The 18,838-nt window shown below is 44.0% G+C and overlaps 1 protein-coding gene across 2 annotated transcripts; it reads left to right on the plus strand.

The window, feature by feature from the left end:
* Positions 1–4,675: 4,675 nt before the first annotated feature.
* PROKR1 (prokineticin receptor 1) lies at positions 4,676–18,526 on the plus strand. Of its 2 annotated transcripts, none has more exons than XM_039852385.1 (3): positions 4,676–5,316; positions 7,289–7,935; positions 15,175–18,526. In XM_039852385.1, exons 2-3 carry the CDS (start codon positions 7,451–7,453, stop codon positions 15,869–15,871), a joined length of 1,182 nt encoding a protein of 393 aa, XP_039708319.1. In that variant the 5' UTR covers positions 4,676–5,316; positions 7,289–7,450; the 3' UTR covers positions 15,872–18,526. The 2 variants fall into 2 exon arrangements, with proteins under 2 accessions (XP_039708319.1, XP_039708320.1); XM_039852386.1 differs by lacking the exon at positions 4,676–5,316 and adding an exon at positions 6,380–7,116.
* The last annotated feature ends 312 nt before the right edge of the window (positions 18,527–18,838 follow it).

The raw sequence follows: 18,838 nt of genomic DNA on the forward strand, positions 1-18,838 counted from the left end.
TCTTCTTGAACCTTCATACTATTTTGATATGAATAGGTCAAATTTCCTCTTATTACTCTTCTTTTTCATATATATTCTTGTGTACTAGTACCTGTTTATACTTTCTGATAAACATGGGAATAGTTTTGTCAACCACTAAGAATTTGTTAGGAATGACATTAAACCAATGAAATTAATGAACGATTGTCATTTTTGAAGTGTTTCGGCTTCTATCAGAAATAAGAGCATGTCTCCGTACCTATCTGAATCTTTGTTCACATCTCCTCCAGAGGGATTTGGGTAGGTGGAGAGGAATGGCAAAGAGCAGTCCAAACAACCTGCTGAGTGGGCTTTGGGAAGCCGGTCAAGCACTGCCGGCTCGAATGTTGGAGAAGTAATTGGAAAAGGAGGCAGGATGAGTTCTGAGCCAGCTCTGGGTATCTTCCAGGAATCCTTGATTTTTTTCATGGCACTGGATGAGAGCGTGTGCCGAGAGAACAAATCTTATGAAAGCAGAAAATAAGCTGATTGAGTATATTTGCTAGACAGGAGGAATTGTGGTTGGGCCCTGGAGCTAAGGAGCATGGAAAGAAATGCAAATTGAGAATAGGTAGTAGTAGGTGTTGCCGGTATGGCTGACCAGAAATGCAGGGCTAGGCTAAGTCCAGGAGACTTGGATTCCAATCTGGACTCTGAAATCAGCTGGCTCTGTGTTTCCTTGGGTCAGGGGCCTTTCCTCTTGAGCATCTGTTTACTCCTTTCTCAGCATAAAAGTGCTACTGAATGAGAATTCAAAGAACCTTTGAGATGATGTTTGCTAGTGGAATAGCAAAGAAAAAAATTCACAGTAGTCTTAGGGCGTTATTTAGGGGTAAGAAATAATTTCAAAGGAAATGCTTTCTAAATGAGTTCTTTGATCTTATTTGGTGAGAGGTCCCTGGGATGACAAATTTTCTCAGATATTGTGGCTTTTTTATTGGTAGGATGAGGCAAGGCACCTCTATCCCTCATGGTAGCAGACTCTAGCCATAGAAAAAATATCCAATCTGTTAGTGTCCTTGGTGCTACAAGTTTGAAAAAAAATTATGTCGTTGGCGTTACCGGTTCTGTTTTTAATTCCTTTCCTTTTAAAAAAAATGCTTTTTAAATTCCAGATATTGCTGTGATCCAAGATAGCCCTAATTTAACTGTCACAGAGATGAATTATTCGGATAGGGCCCCTGACAGACATCAGCTTCTCTGAAGGAGGGGAACTCGTGAACCTTTTCCCAGAAACTGACATGTAGGGACCAAGTCCTTCGAAGGATTCCCTAACAGGACCTGCAGTGCATGGAACCTTCCAAACTATATCTACATCCATTATTCTATTTCCCTTATGGGGGTCTTTGGCCAATACATAATAAAAATTATGCCCTCCTCACTCAGCTCCAGAAGTCATTCAGGACCTCCTTATTCTGAAGGTCAAAATTTTCTTCATTGTGGCTAACCTTATGCCAGTGTCGTTTCTTGCCAGATCTTTGAAGGGAAAAAAGGAAAATTCTAAAGTCTGTGTGGCAGCCAGCCTCCAAGATGGCCTCCAGAACAGTCCCCAGAGATCCCTACCTCTTGATATTCACACACTTGTGTTGTTGTTGTTGTTGTTGTTTGTGATGAATAGCTTATAACAGAAGCAGTGGAGGAAGTTAGCTACCATATGGTGAGGTCACTCAGGCAGCCTACAGCTAGGCCCACATGATGAGTCTGCAGCAACAGCCAGTGAAAAACTGAGACCTGACAATAACCTCAGATTAAATAAGCTGGAAGGTGGATCCTCTCTGCACTTGAGCCCTCAGATCTGACTGCAGCCCTGGCTGACAGCTTGACTTCAATCTCATGACAGACCCTGAGCCTGCAACCAGTTAGCTAAGCCACTCCCTGATTCCCAGCACTCAGAAACTCCTTGAAATAATATGTGTTTGTTGTTGTAAGGTACTAAGTTTGGGTAATTTGTTATACAGTAATAGATAACTAATGCACTCTGTGTTTTGTTTTTGATTTTTGTGTGGCGATAGAGTCAGAAAGACATTTGCTATGTGGAATGACAAATCGATATTTGTCTATCCTGTGCCAGTCTCTGTTCTAGGTCCCTAGATCCCCAAATTTATTCGATAATAAGAATCGCCTGGGGTGCTGGTTAAACATTCAGATTTCTAGGCCCCTTCACTGGGTTTGGGGTGGGACCAAGGAATCAATGCATTTAACTAGTACACCGGATAATTCTTATTATCAGGCAAGTTTGAGAAATATTGCAGAAGAGAGTTAAAAAATGAATGAGACATAGCTTTTCCTCAGGCAATAGGGTAAGATAGAAAGCAAACTGGTACACAAAGGTGCATTTAAAGAGAGGCACCAAGTGGTAACGGAAGATGGGAAAAGCAGTGGGAGAATCAAGGAATACTTCTTGGAAGAAAAGACACATGAGCTAGGTCTCAAAGGTTGGTTAACATCTCCTGGAGCAAGATATGGAAAGAATCACAGAATGATGGTCACAGTTGGTATTTATCAGGTGCCTGCTAAGCACCAGGCATTGTGCCAAGCACTTTACCTGCCTTACCTTATTTAATCCTCACAACAATTTTATGCAGTAGGAGTTATTGTCATCTGTAATTTACAAACGGAAAAGCTAGGCTTTGGTTACCAGGTTGCCCAAGGTCACACAGCTCCTTTGTGTAGAGCTAGGCAGAAAGGAGGCAGCTGACTCCATATGCAATGTTCTTAACCACTATTGTGTTTCACATCCCAGGGGACATGAGACTCAGAGATGTGAAAGGGCTGTGACATTTTTGCAAATGACAGAAGTTTTGTGCAAATGATAGAACAAGATGTCCAGGTAAGGATTTGGGCCACGGGAAGATATTATATGAAGAGTTAGAACCTGGCGATGACTTCCTAGTGCAAGTTTAATTCATTCATTTTTTAAATGAGGAAAGGGAACCCTAGAAAAATTTACGCTACATTCCTAAAGCCACACAGATGATAGTGACAAAGCAGACTAAATGTCCAGATCCTAAGCAGCCCCTTTCCATTATGGACAATTAGAGGCCAAACTGGGATTGGCCTTAAATGCCTTGCTATTCTAGCTCATTTTAACCATTTTAAGTGTATGATTCAATGACATTAATGCATTCATAATTACCACTAACCATTTCTAGAACATTTTTATCATCCCAAACAGAAACTCTGTATCTATCAAATGATATCTCTCCTCTTTATTCCTCCTCTCCTGGTAAACACTATTCTACTTTCTGACTCTATGAATTTGCCTGTTCTAGTTACCTCATATATATGGAATCATATAATATTTGTCCTTTTGTGCCTGGCTTATTTTACTTAATGTGATGCTTTCAAGATTCACCCATACTGGACCATGTATCAATATTTTACTACAATTTTTTATTGTCATAAAATATACATAGTATTTACAATCTTAATCATTTTAAGAGTACAGTTCAGTGAATTAAGTACATTCACACTGTCATGAAGCCATCACCATCATTCATCTCTAGAACTCTTTCGCATCTTGCAAAACTGAAACTTGGTACCCACTAAACAATAACTCTCCCTTTCCTTATCCCTTCAGCCCCCGGCAACTGACATTCTACTTTCTGTCTCTATGATTTTGACTACTCTGGTACCTCATATAAGTGGAATTATACAATATTGTCTTTTCGTGACTGGCTTATTTAATTTAGTATAAGGTCCTCAAGGGTCATCCATATTGTAGCATATGTCAGAGTTTTCTTCTTTTTTAAGGGTGAATAATAGTCCATTGCATGCGTACACCATATTTTGTTTATCTATTTATCTCTTACTAGACGCTTATGTTGCTTCTATCTTTTGGCTATTGTGAATAATGCTGCTATGAATGTGGGTGTACAAATACTTCTTTGAGTCACTGTTTTTAATTATTTTGGCTATATATTCAGAAAGGAAATTCCTGGATCATATGGTAATTCTATTTTTTAATTTTTTGAGAACATGCCATACTGTTTTTCACAGTGGCTGTATCATTTACATTCCCACCAACAGTGAAGGAGAGCTTCCATTTCTCCACATCCTCACCAACATTCTTTATACTTTTTTCCCTTTTTTAAGGATGAGAAATATTCTAATGTATATATATGCTACATTTAAAAAAATCTTTTCATCAATCAGTGGACATTTGGGATGTTTCCACCTTTAGGCTCTTTTGAATAATGCTTCTGTGAACACTGGTGCACAAGTAGTTTAGTCTCTGCAGTCAGTTTTTTTTTGTTTTTTTTTGTTTTGTTTTGTTTTGTTTGAAATCGCAGGGCGATTGTAAATTTAACTTCTTGAGAAATCTATAGACTTCAAAGAGATCTGCGCTCTGTAAGTTAGCTGTGTTCGTCCCAGCCTTCTGCACAGATACCCGCTGGTGGGCGGGGGCTCCTCCCTCCTTCTGGCATCCACGCCACCCACCTCCAGCACTCTATTGCTTTCGAGCAAGTAGTTCTCTAAGCCTCTTTTACACAAAGGTACAAGCGTCTGAAATGAAGCTGACCCCGGTGTCCACCTGGCCTCGCAGGAGGGAACGCAGGTTGGGTGGGTCCCAGCGTGTCCTGCGAAGGCGGGGATGTGGGCAGGAGCCCAGGCTCCTCCCGGTCCTTTGAAATCTCACCAGCGAAGCGGGCCGTATCCGCCCACTCTGGCGGTGGCTCTGGGGCTGACCAGGTGAGCCGGCTGAGAGGTCCCCAGCCCGGGGGCAGGCGAAGCCCTGCCGCATGGGCACCTCTAGCGCGGAGTCGGCGCTGAGCCCTGCTCCGAGCGCCGGCGCCCTGGTTCCCGCCCGAGGCGGCCGTTCTGGAGCCTGAGTTTGGGGAATGCTCGCCGCCCGCCTGGCACGGCTCCCTTCGGCGTTTCCGAGCGTGGAGCTGCAGCCTGTGTGTCGCGAAAACTCCGGCCCCGGGACAACTTCGGGGTCCCCAGCCGCGCTTGTGCCAGGGCGACCCCGAAGTGTCCCCGCCTCGAGCCCGGACCCCGAGCACGCCTTCCTGAGCCAGCCGCCTGTGCCCTGGGCGCCCCGCGGCCCGCGGGGGCGGAGACAGCGAGCGCGGGGCGGGCGCTGGCCGGGGCTGGCCTCGCCGCGGAGCCGCCCTCGCTCGGGTCTACCGCGGCGGCACCAGCGCTACTCCCTTTGGAGCAGGGAAGGAGCCCCGAGAAAAGGAGGAAGAAAGAAGGGACTTGTCCTCTTTCTGCGGCCCAATGGGAGAAGCTCGTGTCCCTGAGCCCAGAATAAAGAAACCGCGACCCGGTCCGCTGGGCGCCGGGATGCCGCAGGTACTGAGCGCACCCTCCGGGGCGATGCTCCAGACAGATGAGCCTCGCGGCGCCGGCAGCCGCTGGGATGCAGGGGCTTTCGCATGCAGAGGGGGCTTTTCAAGGAATTGACACTGGAGCCCATTTCTTCAGGCTCCTTCCGCCCTTAGGTGTAGGCTTCGAGGCGAGGCTCCGAGGACAAAGTTAGGGGCAGGAGAAGACTTATTAGCGGGGGCTGCAAAGAGAGGCTTCCGGATTCCGAAGGGTCTGGCCAGGGGCAAGAGCTAAACGGCGGGATCCCCAGAGAACACTGGATGGGAATGGGGTTCCTCTTTGAGAGGTGAGAAGGAGAAACTCAGATCTCTTCCTCCCGCACGGAAAAGCTTCTATTACTCTTTGTTTTTAGCACCCAACTTTGAGCCTTCCAGGTAGCAGAGGTGGCATGATCTGAGACACAGGGCCTGACAGGAGTGCGGACGGTCCCACCCGCATTGGGAATTGCAGCTGCACTTTCTGAGCTGCAAACCTGCCCCCGCCCTGACCTTTCAGATCTCGGTTCTGCTGCTTAGACCTGAAAGGGGCAAAGGACAGGGCCTGAGAGGGGCAGAACCAATGGCTAAGAGGAAGGACATGAATCTGAGATAAGTGGGGACGAGAAGCTGGGGAGAGGGGCAGGAATGGAGCTGAACCTCATTGGAGTTCAGAGGGACTTTAACCCCAGCCCCCAAAGTCAAGTCCAGATGTCTCGCCTTTGAGGAAGGTGGGCAGCAGGCTTTCCTGGGGGTCTTAGGGATCTTCCTCGTGTCTCCCTTTACCAGGAACCTCACCTCAGGTTTTCTCTCTCGGATTTTCCTGATATTTCCAGTGCTGTCCAGACTACAGCCTTCCTCTTACATCCCAGCAACCTGGTCTGAGGTTTTCAGGCCCTGGGAGGGACTGGTACTGTGGGAAGAGGGCAGGGGCAGGGACTCCAGCATCCTCTTGTTTTTTGTTTGTTTGTTTGTTGTTGTTGTTTTCGGTCCCCAGCAGTACAGCCAACATCCCCCTCTCCTCTCTAGCCCTTACCCCCAACCGCAGCCCCAGTATGTGATGTGGTGGAATCATCTGTGTCAGGATTTTCCTTCCCTCCTTTGCAGCTGACTGAGGAGGCTGAACGCTTGATGTAGTAATTCCTTGCAGTTTTAGGGTGAAACACCCTCCCTCTCCAGGGAGCTCCATGCTTTACAGACATTATTGATCTCTTGCCTGGAGGATGTTGAAACTTTGAGTGTTTAAGCTATTTACTCTAGGACACACAACCAGCCAAGAAAAGATTTTGCTCCAGACCTCCCTTTCTAAGCTATTCAGTGATTAGGCTGTGACTTTAACCCTTCAGCCTCTGCCTGAGAACAGGCTTTGGTAAACGTGCCTGGCTTCTAAGGTCACAGTAGACTTGGATGTGGGAACAGGAAGCCCAATGAGGAGAAGGGAAGGTGGCTGTTAGGTAGGCTCTGCTATTTCAGAGTAGCGTTTTGCTAGAAGAAAGGAGATCAGCTCATGGAGAGCAGACAGGATTGTCTCAAAGTCCTCCCTCTTCGATGGTATTCAGAATCATTTTGTTTAAGCCACAGAATGGGACAATTCCACGAGGACAAAGTTCAGACTGTCAGGACAGGGAATGGAGTTTGGAGCAGGTCCCTTTTGTTATCTTCAGCCCCCCTACACTCCCAACTTTGGTCCCTGAGAAAAAGTGCAACATTTCACAGTCTACAGTGGAATGAAAATAAACTGCATCAGTGCCCGATTGTCTCCATAACAATTCAGACTTCCCCGAATGAGTGAGTAAGTGGTTGTTATTCATTTATTTTTTCTCACTGGTTCCTTTATTTCTACTCCGTCACCCCAATGTTCACTCTGAGCAGGTAGCTAATGTGTCTGCTTGGGTTACAGAATGGTTTTCAGTTTGGCCATGCTCACTCACATATGTAGCCAACTGTTTGTATGTCTTTCAAAGGCTTAGGATGGAGCTCCGATACTGTACAGGAAGGATGCTGGCAGGGACACTGTGACTCATTTAGGGAGAACTGAGTGTCAGCAGAGAGAGAAGACATCAGCCTTCCACATCACCCCAGAGGAATTCTCAGCAGTGTTGCTCAAGAAACCACCACCTGGCCAGATGGAAGTCATTACGGGAGACATGGATGAGAACGCCACCAACATCTCCACCAGCTTCTTTTCTGTGCTTGACACCCATGGAGCTCAAGCTGCTTCCTTCCCATTCAACTTCAGCTATGGTGACTATGACATGCCCTTGGATGAAGATGAGGACGTGACCAATTCTCGAACTTTCTTTGCCGCCAAGATTGTCATTGGCATGGCCCTGGTGGGCATCATGCTGGTCTGTGGCATTGGCAACTTCATCTTCATCGTCGCCCTGGCCCGCTACAAGAAGCTGCGCAACCTCACCAACTTGTTCATTGCCAATCTGGCCATCTCTGATTTCCTGGTGGCCATTGTCTGCTGCCCCTTTGAAATGGACTACTATGTGGTGCGCCAGCTCTCCTGGAAGCATGGCCACGTCCTGTGCGCCTCTGTCAACTACCTGCGCACTGTCTCTCTCTACGTCTCCACCAATGCCCTGCTGGCCATTGCTATTGACAGGTGAGTGAGGGGACATTGGAATTGTTCATTGCAGTTGTGATGAATGAGAGATATCTGTACTGCTCAAAGATGTGGATGCACAAAGGCTTAAAAGTTGGCCCACCGACTGAACAGTGAGGAGAGTTCTAGATTTCCAGCTGGCAAGCAGAAGATGGCAGAGCCCCATTGAGTTGGGCAGTAGGAGGGCTTTTGATACCCCTTTGCTATAAACGTGCTTCTAGATGTTGTATCTGTTCAAGGTCTATAGGTAGACAGGTAAGAGACACTGTGGAGGGACAAGATTAAGTTCTAGACAGGTACCTCTTGAATCAACTTCAATATCCTGAGAGAGGTTTCTGTCTCATCAAGACTTCCTCTACTAAAACATGACCCCTCTAGCATGAATTGATTTTAAAATAAGATTGAAGGATTTGTTTTGAAACAACAACAAAAAGGAACATAAGCTTACTTACTCTTTTAGTTGTTGCATTAATCAGTTTGCTCCCTTTTATACATTTGTGTGCAACAGTGCAGAAGACTTGTTTCTAGTGATGGTAAATAAAACCAATAAGAGCAGCCAATGCAAATCTTTCTGATGTTATGTTTAGTCTTTTCATTTAAATGAGTATAATTTCTTGTGCTAATGGGCCAAGATGGTTTTTGTTCCCTTGGGACAATCTTTGCAGATGTAAAGATAGTTACCTTGAGGGTCAAATCAGGCCTCTGTGTACTTCGATGTGAACAGCCCGTCCCTCTCCCTTAACCCAGAGAGCCTAAAGCACAGATGTTCTCCCTGTTCCATGGCCTTAGGGCTCTGGTGGAGTTTGATCCTGCCCCTCACAGTCAGGACACCCCAGGACAATGTTCTGGGGATGAGCACAATAAATGGGGGCCTGTTTTCTGGAGTCATAGGCAGGATAACCTGGAATCAGCCCAAACTTGAGAAAGAGGGGTTGAGAAGGAACAAGGCTTTAAAACCGCTGAAGGGCGAAGCCTTGGCCTCTTTTCTCCAGGGAAGGATGTCAGGGAATTAGCAGCTAAAACAACCCTTGGTCTGTCACCCGTAGAAAGTGCTTAGAGGTGTCATCCCTGCAGAGGGCTACTTCTCCTTGGCCAAGGTCTTCCACTTGAGTCACGGAGCCACACAGTATTTTGTCCATCCAGGCACAGACCTTGAGTGGACCTACAGAAGAAGCAGAAGAGGGACAGTCAAGCAGGGTATCTGGCCCTTAAGTCTCCTTCACAGTTGTCAAGGAAGAGCTCTAGGGACCTTAGTTCTGACTTTTTCTAAAAGAAGAAGCTGCCATCATCTCTCTCAGCGCACCAGCAGACAGAGCACATCGGGTCATTTCCTGAAGTTTCACTGTAGCAGGACATCTTTCCACAGGGGTGCTCTCAGCCATTGAAAGTGGGTTAGGCAGGTGCCTGTTGTGGGGTGGGCCCCTGCCCTCTGGGTGAGATCCATTTCACCATGTTGGGGTCTACTTGTTGAAAGGGGTAACACTGTCATAGGAAGTGGCTTCAGGAGGAGAGAAGCCAAAGTAAGTTAATGAGCACTGGGTTACTTTGAACATATAAGAGGTAAGATCTATGTCAATCAATTCCCCTCAATCTCCTGAACTTCCTTTAAGTTCAAATCCTACTTTCATACCAAACTCTGCTTGTCTAAAATACGGCAGGCATTTCTCTTTCAGCCTGAGTTTAGATAATGCGATTTAGATATAATAAGAAAGATTAATTGAAGAACTTGCTCTACATCATGGAGCCTGCTATTATTTAGAGTGGGGCCGTGAGTGGAAACTTGCACCCAGACTTCAGGGGAAAGCACTGTTGCCTGCACAGGGCTGTCCTGAGGCCTTGGCCAACTAACCAGCTCCTCCAATGCATTAAGTTCCTTTACTGATGTTTGTGGTCTTTCCTTCAAATTGTTTTTATTTTTGTGTTTTGACCATCTAGTTTCAAATTCCTATCTAGTCTCATGTTTTGTTCAGGATTTGATCAGTGGTTTTCAGGTTTGATTCAGTTAATTTGGGGCAACTAATTTTTATCTTGATATAAGAAATATACCTACAGTTATAAAAGTAACTTTAATTTTTTTATAAATTTTTCATAGGAATAATGTTAGTGGTTATTCTGCCGGGTTTTAAATACCTGTTGTACCACCTATTAGCTGTAGGGCCTTGTGTTAGTTATTTGATCACTCTCTCCATCAGTTTTCTCATGTATAACATGGGAGTAATAAGAAAACCTAATGTACTGGGTTGCTTTGAGGATTAAATTAAACAATATAGGTAATTGTTTAGAACAATGCATAAAACAGAGTAAACATAAATCATAATATTGTAATTCTTGAATTAAAGGAATACCAACAACAACAACAACAAAACAGATAAATGAATATTTCTGATTGGCTAACCTATTTGTTGTCATTGAAGCGATTGTTTTTATGATGTGATTTACAAAATAATAATATAAGGTTTTTTAGAAAACCAGCTATCAAGATAGAGCAGAACAGAACTATTTATCTTCTACCTGCCTAGACTACTCTGTTTCTCTTATTGGCTCCATGGTTCTCCCAAGCATCTAAACTAGCAAGTCTCCTCTGGCCTGGACACTCTCACCTTTTCTCCAGCATTCGTTCCATTTTCAGGTCCTGCCAATACTCACCCCTCCCTCCCATCTGTTCACTCAGGGCTGGACTATCATAGTCTCCTTTTGATCTTCCTGCCTTCGGTGTCTCTTGGTCTGCTCTCTGCCAACCCTTCTCCCCTCACGATCCACGCTAAACATTCATTCATTCATATATTCAGACAATGCATTTTTGTAGAGTGACTGCAATGTGACAGATACTATTCCAAGCACTGGGGATATGATGGTGAATAAGAAAAAAAGCTCCTTGCCCTCATGGAGCTCACATACATGGATGGAGAGAGTTAAAAGGCAAACAAACAAGGAAAGTGATTTTAGAGCATGAGAAATGCTCTGAACAAAATAAAAACAAACAAACAAACACAAAAACCTTGAGCGTGGCAAGGTGGAAGCTATTCTAGGTGGAGAGTCAGGAAAAGTGCCTTTGAGGAGAAGGCATTTGAACCTACCTCTGAATGATGAAAAAGAAAAGAAAAAAAAAAAAAAAGCCAGCCTCCTGAAAATTGAGAAAAAGCATTCTGGAAAAAGGAAATTATAAGTACAGAGGCCCTGAGACAGGAACAGACCCGATGGGTTCTAGGAACAGAAAGAAGGCCCCTGTCACCTGAGGGAAGAAAGCAAGACTGCAGCCCACTTAATCTTCTGTCTTGTACATGTCCCCTCTCTCTGGCTCAAAAGACTTCTAATAACTCCATTGTGTATAAAATACGGCTCAAACCCCTTCGCCTCCTCTTGCAACCTTTTATTATTGAGCCCCAGCCTGCCTCCCAGTCTCATGCTGGGTAAACCCATTTTATGTCCTGTTTTCCAAAAAAGGTTGCAATCTTTTTGAAAACTGTCACCATGGCTGGCTACATTTCTATTTGTTCAGTGCCAGGCACTGCTGACAGTGAAGTTTCACTAAAATCCTAGGTGCCCAGAATTCACAGACAGCAAAAGGTTGTAAAAGAAGTAAAACATAATCCTTGCTCTAAGGGGCTTACCATCTAGAGTGGGGTGGGGTGGATGGGTGAGAGCTAACACTATGAAACAATTAGAAGATAAAGGATACATTTTAAATGAAATTTAGAGAAGGGTGAGATAATTGTGTACCTGAGTAGTCAAAGGAGGCTTTACAGAGGAGGGAGGTTTTTAACTGGCCTTCAACACATTACAATCGGCAAAGTAAAGGGAAGATTTTCCAAGAGGGTAGAACAGTGTTTGCCAAGGTTTATAGGTGGGAATGCTTGAGGTATGAGGTCTCTTGGGGAAGTATGTGGGACAGAAGCAAGGAACATTTGAGGGTAGAGATCAGAAAGGATAGGGCCATATTCTAGAAGATCTCAAAATCTAGGCACAGGGATTCAGACCTGATGGCAGCAGGGAACTGAAAAAAATCATAAAAGGACCCCGTAACCCCAGATTGGGGTTTCCTCTTTGATATGGAGACATCTACACTGTCCTTGAGGTGTATCCTTCAGATCCCAGAGCATGTAGGGTACTGGGGCCCCTCATGCTTTTTTATCCAGAATCCAGGCGAAACTGGTCAGCCTGTCTGCTCAAATGAGGCCAGCAAAGGCACGAGTAACCATGCTCAGCCCTAGGTAACAGAAATGCTTTCCAGTGAGCTTGTCAGTTGGAGCTGGCTGGCCAAGGAGCGGGTCATGAAATCCCCGCCCATCCCATGACCGGCCTAGTAGCTACTGCAACTGCCACTTCCATGGTTTGTGTTGGGGCTGGGTCCTGAGGACAGAGAGGAAGCTCAAATGATTTTTGTTTAATCACTCAGACTGCTATCATCACACAATTACTGCCTGGACATTTCTTTGTCTAGCAGCCTTTATTCTTTGTTCTCTGGAAAATGTTGGCTCAAAGTGGTTCTGGACCTGAGCCATTGTAGTGGTAGACACACAGGGCAAGCCAAGGGCATATTCATAAGCAGAGAAAAGTATCTGCCAATTGCCTGACTTGTTTTTGGAACATCAATAAGTAGGAACCAACCTACTTATTCTCATGGAGAGAATAGATGAGAAGGACAACTAGGGTGCCAGGAGCGTAGGAGGAAGGGGTATTGCTTGCTCTGGTTGGAAAGGGAGAAGACAAATGGCATATTTGTGAGCCTACTGGATTTGGAGCAAGATATGGATGGGTGTGCATCATGGCTCTGTCAGTTTCCATCTATGTGGTTTTGGCAGATTATTTAATTTTTCCAGACCTCAGTCTGCTCATCTGTAAAACGGGCATCTTTTCTCTCTTACGTATTCAGTAGAGTTGAGATTATCTAATGAGAATGTGGATTTGAAAATGTTTTGTAAATTGTAAACTATTTTACAAACATAAGCCAGTAGTACTAATACTAGAGTTTTGGAGTTCTAATCCTAGCATAGCCAAAGTTGGTGGAGAGCCTTAAAAAAATTTCTGAAATTTGCTTATTGGTAAATGTATTGGGAAGGCCTTTTGCATAGCTTCTGGCGCTAACCTTGGGGATGAGTTAGGGTGATGTCAGAGAAAGCCAGGATAAAATAACTATCTGATGGGTAGTCCCAGATGACCCTGAAGATTAGTTTTGATGTGAAGATAAATAGATCTAATAAAATAGAAAGTTATAGAGTACTTGCAATCGCAGTAAAAGGTAAAAGGATATGTATACAAAATAGCTCTGAAAAAAAAAAAAACATTTTAGAATGCTAGTAGTTTCTTGTGTGTTAAGGGCCTATTGTTTATATGCAGTTTCTGATTGGAGCCTCACAGTATCTCTGTGAAGTTGGTAAGACTAGTGATATTCCCATGTTACAGGTGAGGAAAGTGAGCCCACAATACTAAGAAAATTACTCAAATTCATATAACAGGTTCGTGGCAAAGCTAAGATTAGATTCTTCGACTTCTGACTCCTAGATCAGCATTCTCTACTACTTGTTCGTTGAAAAAACACTTTGACTTTGAAACATCATAAAGGTTTAGGAAGTTATTATTGGGAAAAGAAGGAATAGAATTATACAGTGAAAATTAATATAAACAAGTATGACTATAGAAATATTCTTTGACAGAGTAATCAACAGAACATGGTGGGGTAGATAGAGAGGGAGAGAGCTAGTGAGAGCAAAAAGCACTAGATTCTTAGTTTTTGTTATGAGTCAGAGTAAATTTGGTGCACTCATTGTGGCAGGAACACCATGGTGTTTGTGAAGGGCCCATACATGTACATTGACAAAAGCACTGCCAACGACCTGCAGACACTGCCATTCCACTCTTCAGCACTCAGGAGATTGGTGAGAGTGCCCGGGATTATTGCTGATGGCAGAGTGTGTTGAGCAGCCATCTTGGTGTCCAGAGGGTGGACTCAACCAATCCAACTTCATCTAACATCTGGGAGCTAGAACACAGCAGGAGTTTCATTCCAGTTAACTCTCCAAATGACACTTGATGGAGCCAGCTACAAGTGATGGGAGGCAGGAGGAGGGACAGAAACAGCAGGAATATAATCGGAAGAAAACAAATAAGGATGAACCTCCTCTTCCAATCAAAAGCCCAAGAAAGATGACATTAAAGGATTGATTTCAAAGGAAATAGAATTGGCTTGGCTTTCCTTCAGGCCCCTGTCACATTTGCTCTTGGCTCTACCTGGGATAAGCTGTGGGCACCTGAGAATGTGTTTATTTCCATTGTTGATTAGTCATTCTCTCCTACTTCACTTCCTATCTTTCTCTTTCTCCAACTTCCACCCCCTGCCAGACACGAAAAGTCTTCCAGGAAACCAGAGCTGTCTGTATAAGTATGTGCACTCTCTTTGGGAAGGAGGTTTCATACCGCAGGAATGACTCACATCCCCCAGAAAGTGCTCTCTCTTCATTCCTGGACCACTGTGGTAACAGGAGCATGGTTTTTTTTGGAGAGAACAACAGCTATCTGGTGCTTTGTGGTTAAAAAAATACATTCGTGTATATTCTCAACTGATTTTCACATCAACCTAGTGAGATAGGGTTAAATGTTTTCTATGAAGAATCTTATGGTATATGACCTTGAGAAAGTCACTCATCTCTCACTTGGCCTCTATTTTTCTGCCAGGAAAAGAAAATAAATGTTCACATGTTTTTCATCCCCCTTTGCATGCAGAGCAATGTTTTTAAAAAGGTGGAATGAAGACAAAACTTTGCCCACTGCTTCCACTGGAAAGGGCAAGTTCTCCCAATAAGTCTTTGGAATTATCAGGCTTTCTTAGCCTTAAACTGTGGGGGTAATTAAGATGAATGGCCCTGAAAACAGGAAAGACCTGGGAATGGTGCCATGGTGGAAACTGATGGGAGGCATTATTACTCCATTTAATAATAATAATTACCATTTACTGAGTATATACCATGTTTAAAACTGTCAGGAATGGTGTAGACATTAGCATACTTAATCCTAGAAACAAACAAAAACTTTTGCAGATAAGAAAACCGAGATTCAGAGACTAAATAAAACTTGCCTGAGGTTGCAACAGCTAGTAAGGGGTTTGCATTCAAGTCTGACTTGCTTGAAAGCCCATATGCCATTGTATTTTTCCTCCACACACACCATTCTGAGCAAAAATACTATCTATCATCATCTAGCACTTCCTTATCACAGTGGTTGACCCATTTGTGTTCGTCCTAGATATCTGGCCATTGTCCACCCGCTGAGACCCCGGATGAAGTACCAAACAGCCACTGGCTTGATTGCCTTGGTGTGGGTGGTGTCCACCCTCATCGCCATCCCTTCAGCCTACTTCACAACTGAAACAGTCCTCATCATTGTCAAGAGCCAGGAGAAGATCTTCTGCGGCCAGATATGGCCAGTGGACCAGCAGCTCTACTACAAGTCCTACTTCCTCTTCATCTTCGGCATCGAGTTCGTGGGCCCTGTGGTCACCATGACCCTGTGCTACGCCAGGATCTCCCGGGAGCTCTGGTTCAAGGCGGTCCCCGGTTTCCAGACGGAGCAGATCCGGAAGCGGCTGCGCTGCCGCCGGAAGACGGTCCTGGTGCTCATGTGCGTCCTCACCGCCTACGTGCTGTGCTGGGCGCCCTTCTATGGCTTCACCATCGTGCGCGACTTCTTCCCCAGCGTGTTCGTGAAGGAGAAGCACTACCTGACGGCCTTCTACATCGTGGAGTGCATCGCCATGAGCAATAGCATGATCAACACCCTGTGCTTCGTGACCGTCAAGAACAACACCATCAAGTACTTCAAGAGGATCATGCTGCTCCACTGGAAGTCTTCTCACAATGGGAGTAAGTCCAGCGCGGACCTTGATCTCAAAACCACGGGAGTGCCTGCCACTGAAGAGGTGGACTGCATCAGACTAAAATAATCCTATGGACCTTTCGGAGTTTAAACACAGACGGAACCTTTGGGACAGAAATCAGTGTGTTTAGATAAATGTTATCACCCGGGAACTGTCGGTTTTCTGGAGAAGGCAGAGTAAATGGATAACTGTGTGAACGCTGTGAGCAAGGAGCTGAGATTTTCTAAAACTGGTGTGATTAGACACCGTCACCAGTGACTGACACTCTTTGAATTTCTAATTTGTGCAAAGAGTAAGCATTGGTGAACTATATATGTTGACAATATTTAAGTGTCAAAAAAAAAAATAGGGACTAAATCAAGAAAAATGTCGGAGTACAGACAGCCTGGAAAAACGAGATTCCAGAGGGGAACCCAAGTGGGTACCAGGACTGTTGCAAATGTGTTTGTAGGGTGAGGGTCCCTCTTGGCCATTTCAGCTGCTCATCAGACACTGATGTAGTCAATTTCTAAAATCGTTCTTAGGCTCGAGTTCACTCCTAACATTTGTGGGGTTGGAGGCAGGATGCAGAACTGGCTCTTGATTTTTTCTTCAACACTCCTCATCCCTGCTCTTGACTCTCACTGTGAAGAGCCTTACATGCATGCACATGGACACTCGAGTATGCATGGCCAAGTTTTGTCCAAACCCTCTTCTTCCACGTTGCACCATCCCCACTCCCCACTCAGGTAAGGCTCATCGTCTGGAGGAGGGACCTGGAGAAGACGCCACGTAGACCCTGGAATCCATTTGGATGGGAAATAAGGGGTTTGGGGCACCTGGAACAAATTAAGAGGGGAAAGCCTGGGCTCAGGATGGGTATGTCCCCTTGGCTCAGTGGTTTTCTCACCCCATGGGGAGGGGAGCAAGTAGAGGGCCTCTGAAACTATGGAGCGCAAGGAAGGGGCTCAGGTTCTCTGGGTCGAAGGGTGATATGTTTCCACCTCTCAGATATCCTGGCTTGGACCTATTAGACTTCTCCTTAAGTCCCTCTCCTCTGTCTCATGTTTCCAGCTTGTGAAGCATAGAATCTTTGAAAGTGGCTACAATACCTCATGGATGTGGCTATCAGCCATTTTTCCATTCCCACCAGCTTTCACCCTCATTGGTATGATTCGAGGTCAAGATGTCTTTGTCACTGGTGCCTGAATCCCATCATACTCATTATTCCTTTGGATTAAAACTTTTTTCTCCTTTAAAATGGAGGTACTTTTAGGAGGGATAACCCATCACATTTTCCCCCCTCAGTATGAATGAAGTCATGCCATCCAGTGGCAGGCGATGAAGATCAGTGGTAGAACCCTGGGCACCCAGGAAAGAAAAGGGCATACAAATGAGTGATGCGAGGCAACAGTGGATGACTCCATAGGCTTATAGAGAGCTTGTCACACTTTCTAATCACCTCTTTTGTTTGGTGTTTTGAATTTTGGAATTTGGAATTTTGGAACCAGAAGATCTGATTCAGCCTTCCAAGTTTTGTCACCTGTGTGACCCTAGGTAAAGCTTTTTGGAAGGGATGATAATACCTGCGGTGTCTACCAATGAGCTGGTTGTGACAAGCCAATGTGGAAAAACTCTTTCAACCACACAAGTAATCAAAAGAATGGACTAATAACTGTGTAGTGTGCCTGGACAAGGAAAAACTTACCTTGGCTTCTGTAATCTATAAACTTCACTATTTTCCCCTTTCATTATTGTTTATGTAAATTATTTCCTTATATCTCTTAGCAGTGCTACATGCATTATGTTCTTAAAAACAAGTTGGTACAAAAAAGTGGTGAAATTTGGTGGCAGACGTGTGAAAGGAAATGGTAGATCAGTCTTTAGTCAGAAGATGAGCTCAGAGCATCACAAAGCAAAGCATCTTTGTAATCATGGACGTATTGGCCATCTTCCTATGCTTGTTCCCACCCAGCATGAATCTGGGCAATGAGGTATTTGTTTCTCAATCTGTTTTTATTCTCAAGTGTGTGTACAGCTATAGAGTTGACTTGTCCTTTTCTTAAATAATTCTAGAGCAGCACCTTTATAATGCTATTTAAGTGACACCTCTGTGGCGTTTCCCCTTCCAAATATAGTTAAGTATTTTGAGCAGCAAAGTTTATTTTTTTAAAGTTATCTTATTACCCTGGAAGATACATTTCAAAAACCTATTTTTTTCCTATTTATTATTCAGTACATTTACCCTACAGTTTAATCAGAATACTCTCAAAGAATAAAAACTAATTAAAATGCTAGCCTAAATCCAACATGCCTTGAAAGGCAATTCTTACTTTTAATAAAATCATATATTGCATTGTAAAACAAGGAAAGTTAGTTTTTAGACTAAAAAATAATAAAATGATATAATTTATTGCCACTGTGTTCACCTTTTTCATTAGGAATGCTAAACAACAATTGGCTGTATTAAATAGGAGCTTTTTATATGTGACAACCAAACCTGTTTTTGCTTTTTGGCCTAAAGTGTATCAATTTTCACTCTTTTATCTGTGATATGCCTAGATATTATATCTGCTTGTGATTTTATAGTGCATGAAATTGTGTTGATGTCAAGTGAAAAAAAATCTACATATATAATCATTCACTATAATGTTTTTGTAATTTCCACCCCCCATTCTTTTCCTAGTTATAGTGTGATGGTTCTTTGGGTAAACACTGAATAAATGCTATTCTATGATCATACACATTGTGAGAACAGTGCTAACTCATGCTCATATTGCCTATGAACTTCTCCTCTCCATCCTAAAGAGGTTTAACTTATTTATATCTTCTTCCTATAAGTCTGCTCTGGTAAAATCATTAATACTTTTTAACATCTAAGTGCCAAGACTGGAAATCTGAAGACCTGTTTACATCTGTTACATAAGCTAAGGCTGAACCTTTGAACAGGCTTAATATCTGCACATGCAAAGTGAACCAAGAGATGACCTATGATACCACACTTTGGTCAAGTTAGTGGCTGATTCATTGAACTGAGTAGCCTGGCCAGTAGAT

The sequence above is a fragment of the Pteropus medius genome, unplaced genomic scaffold, assembly GCF_902729225.1.
Source record: "Pteropus medius unplaced genomic scaffold, Ma_sr-lr_union100, whole genome shotgun sequence".
Taxonomy (NCBI): domain Eukaryota; kingdom Metazoa; phylum Chordata; class Mammalia; order Chiroptera; family Pteropodidae; genus Pteropus; species Pteropus medius.

What these genes read in the sequence shown, in the direction of transcription:
- PROKR1 (XM_039852385.1), top strand. Translation starts at nt 7,451, where the DNA reads ATGGAAGTCATTACGGGAGACATGGATGAGAACGCCACCAACATCTCC. An exon ending in CTGGCCATTGCTATTGACAG is followed by an intron (nt 7,936 to 15,174) that starts GTGAGTGAGGGG and finishes TGTTCGTCCTAG; the next exon opens with ATATCTGGCCATTGTCCACC.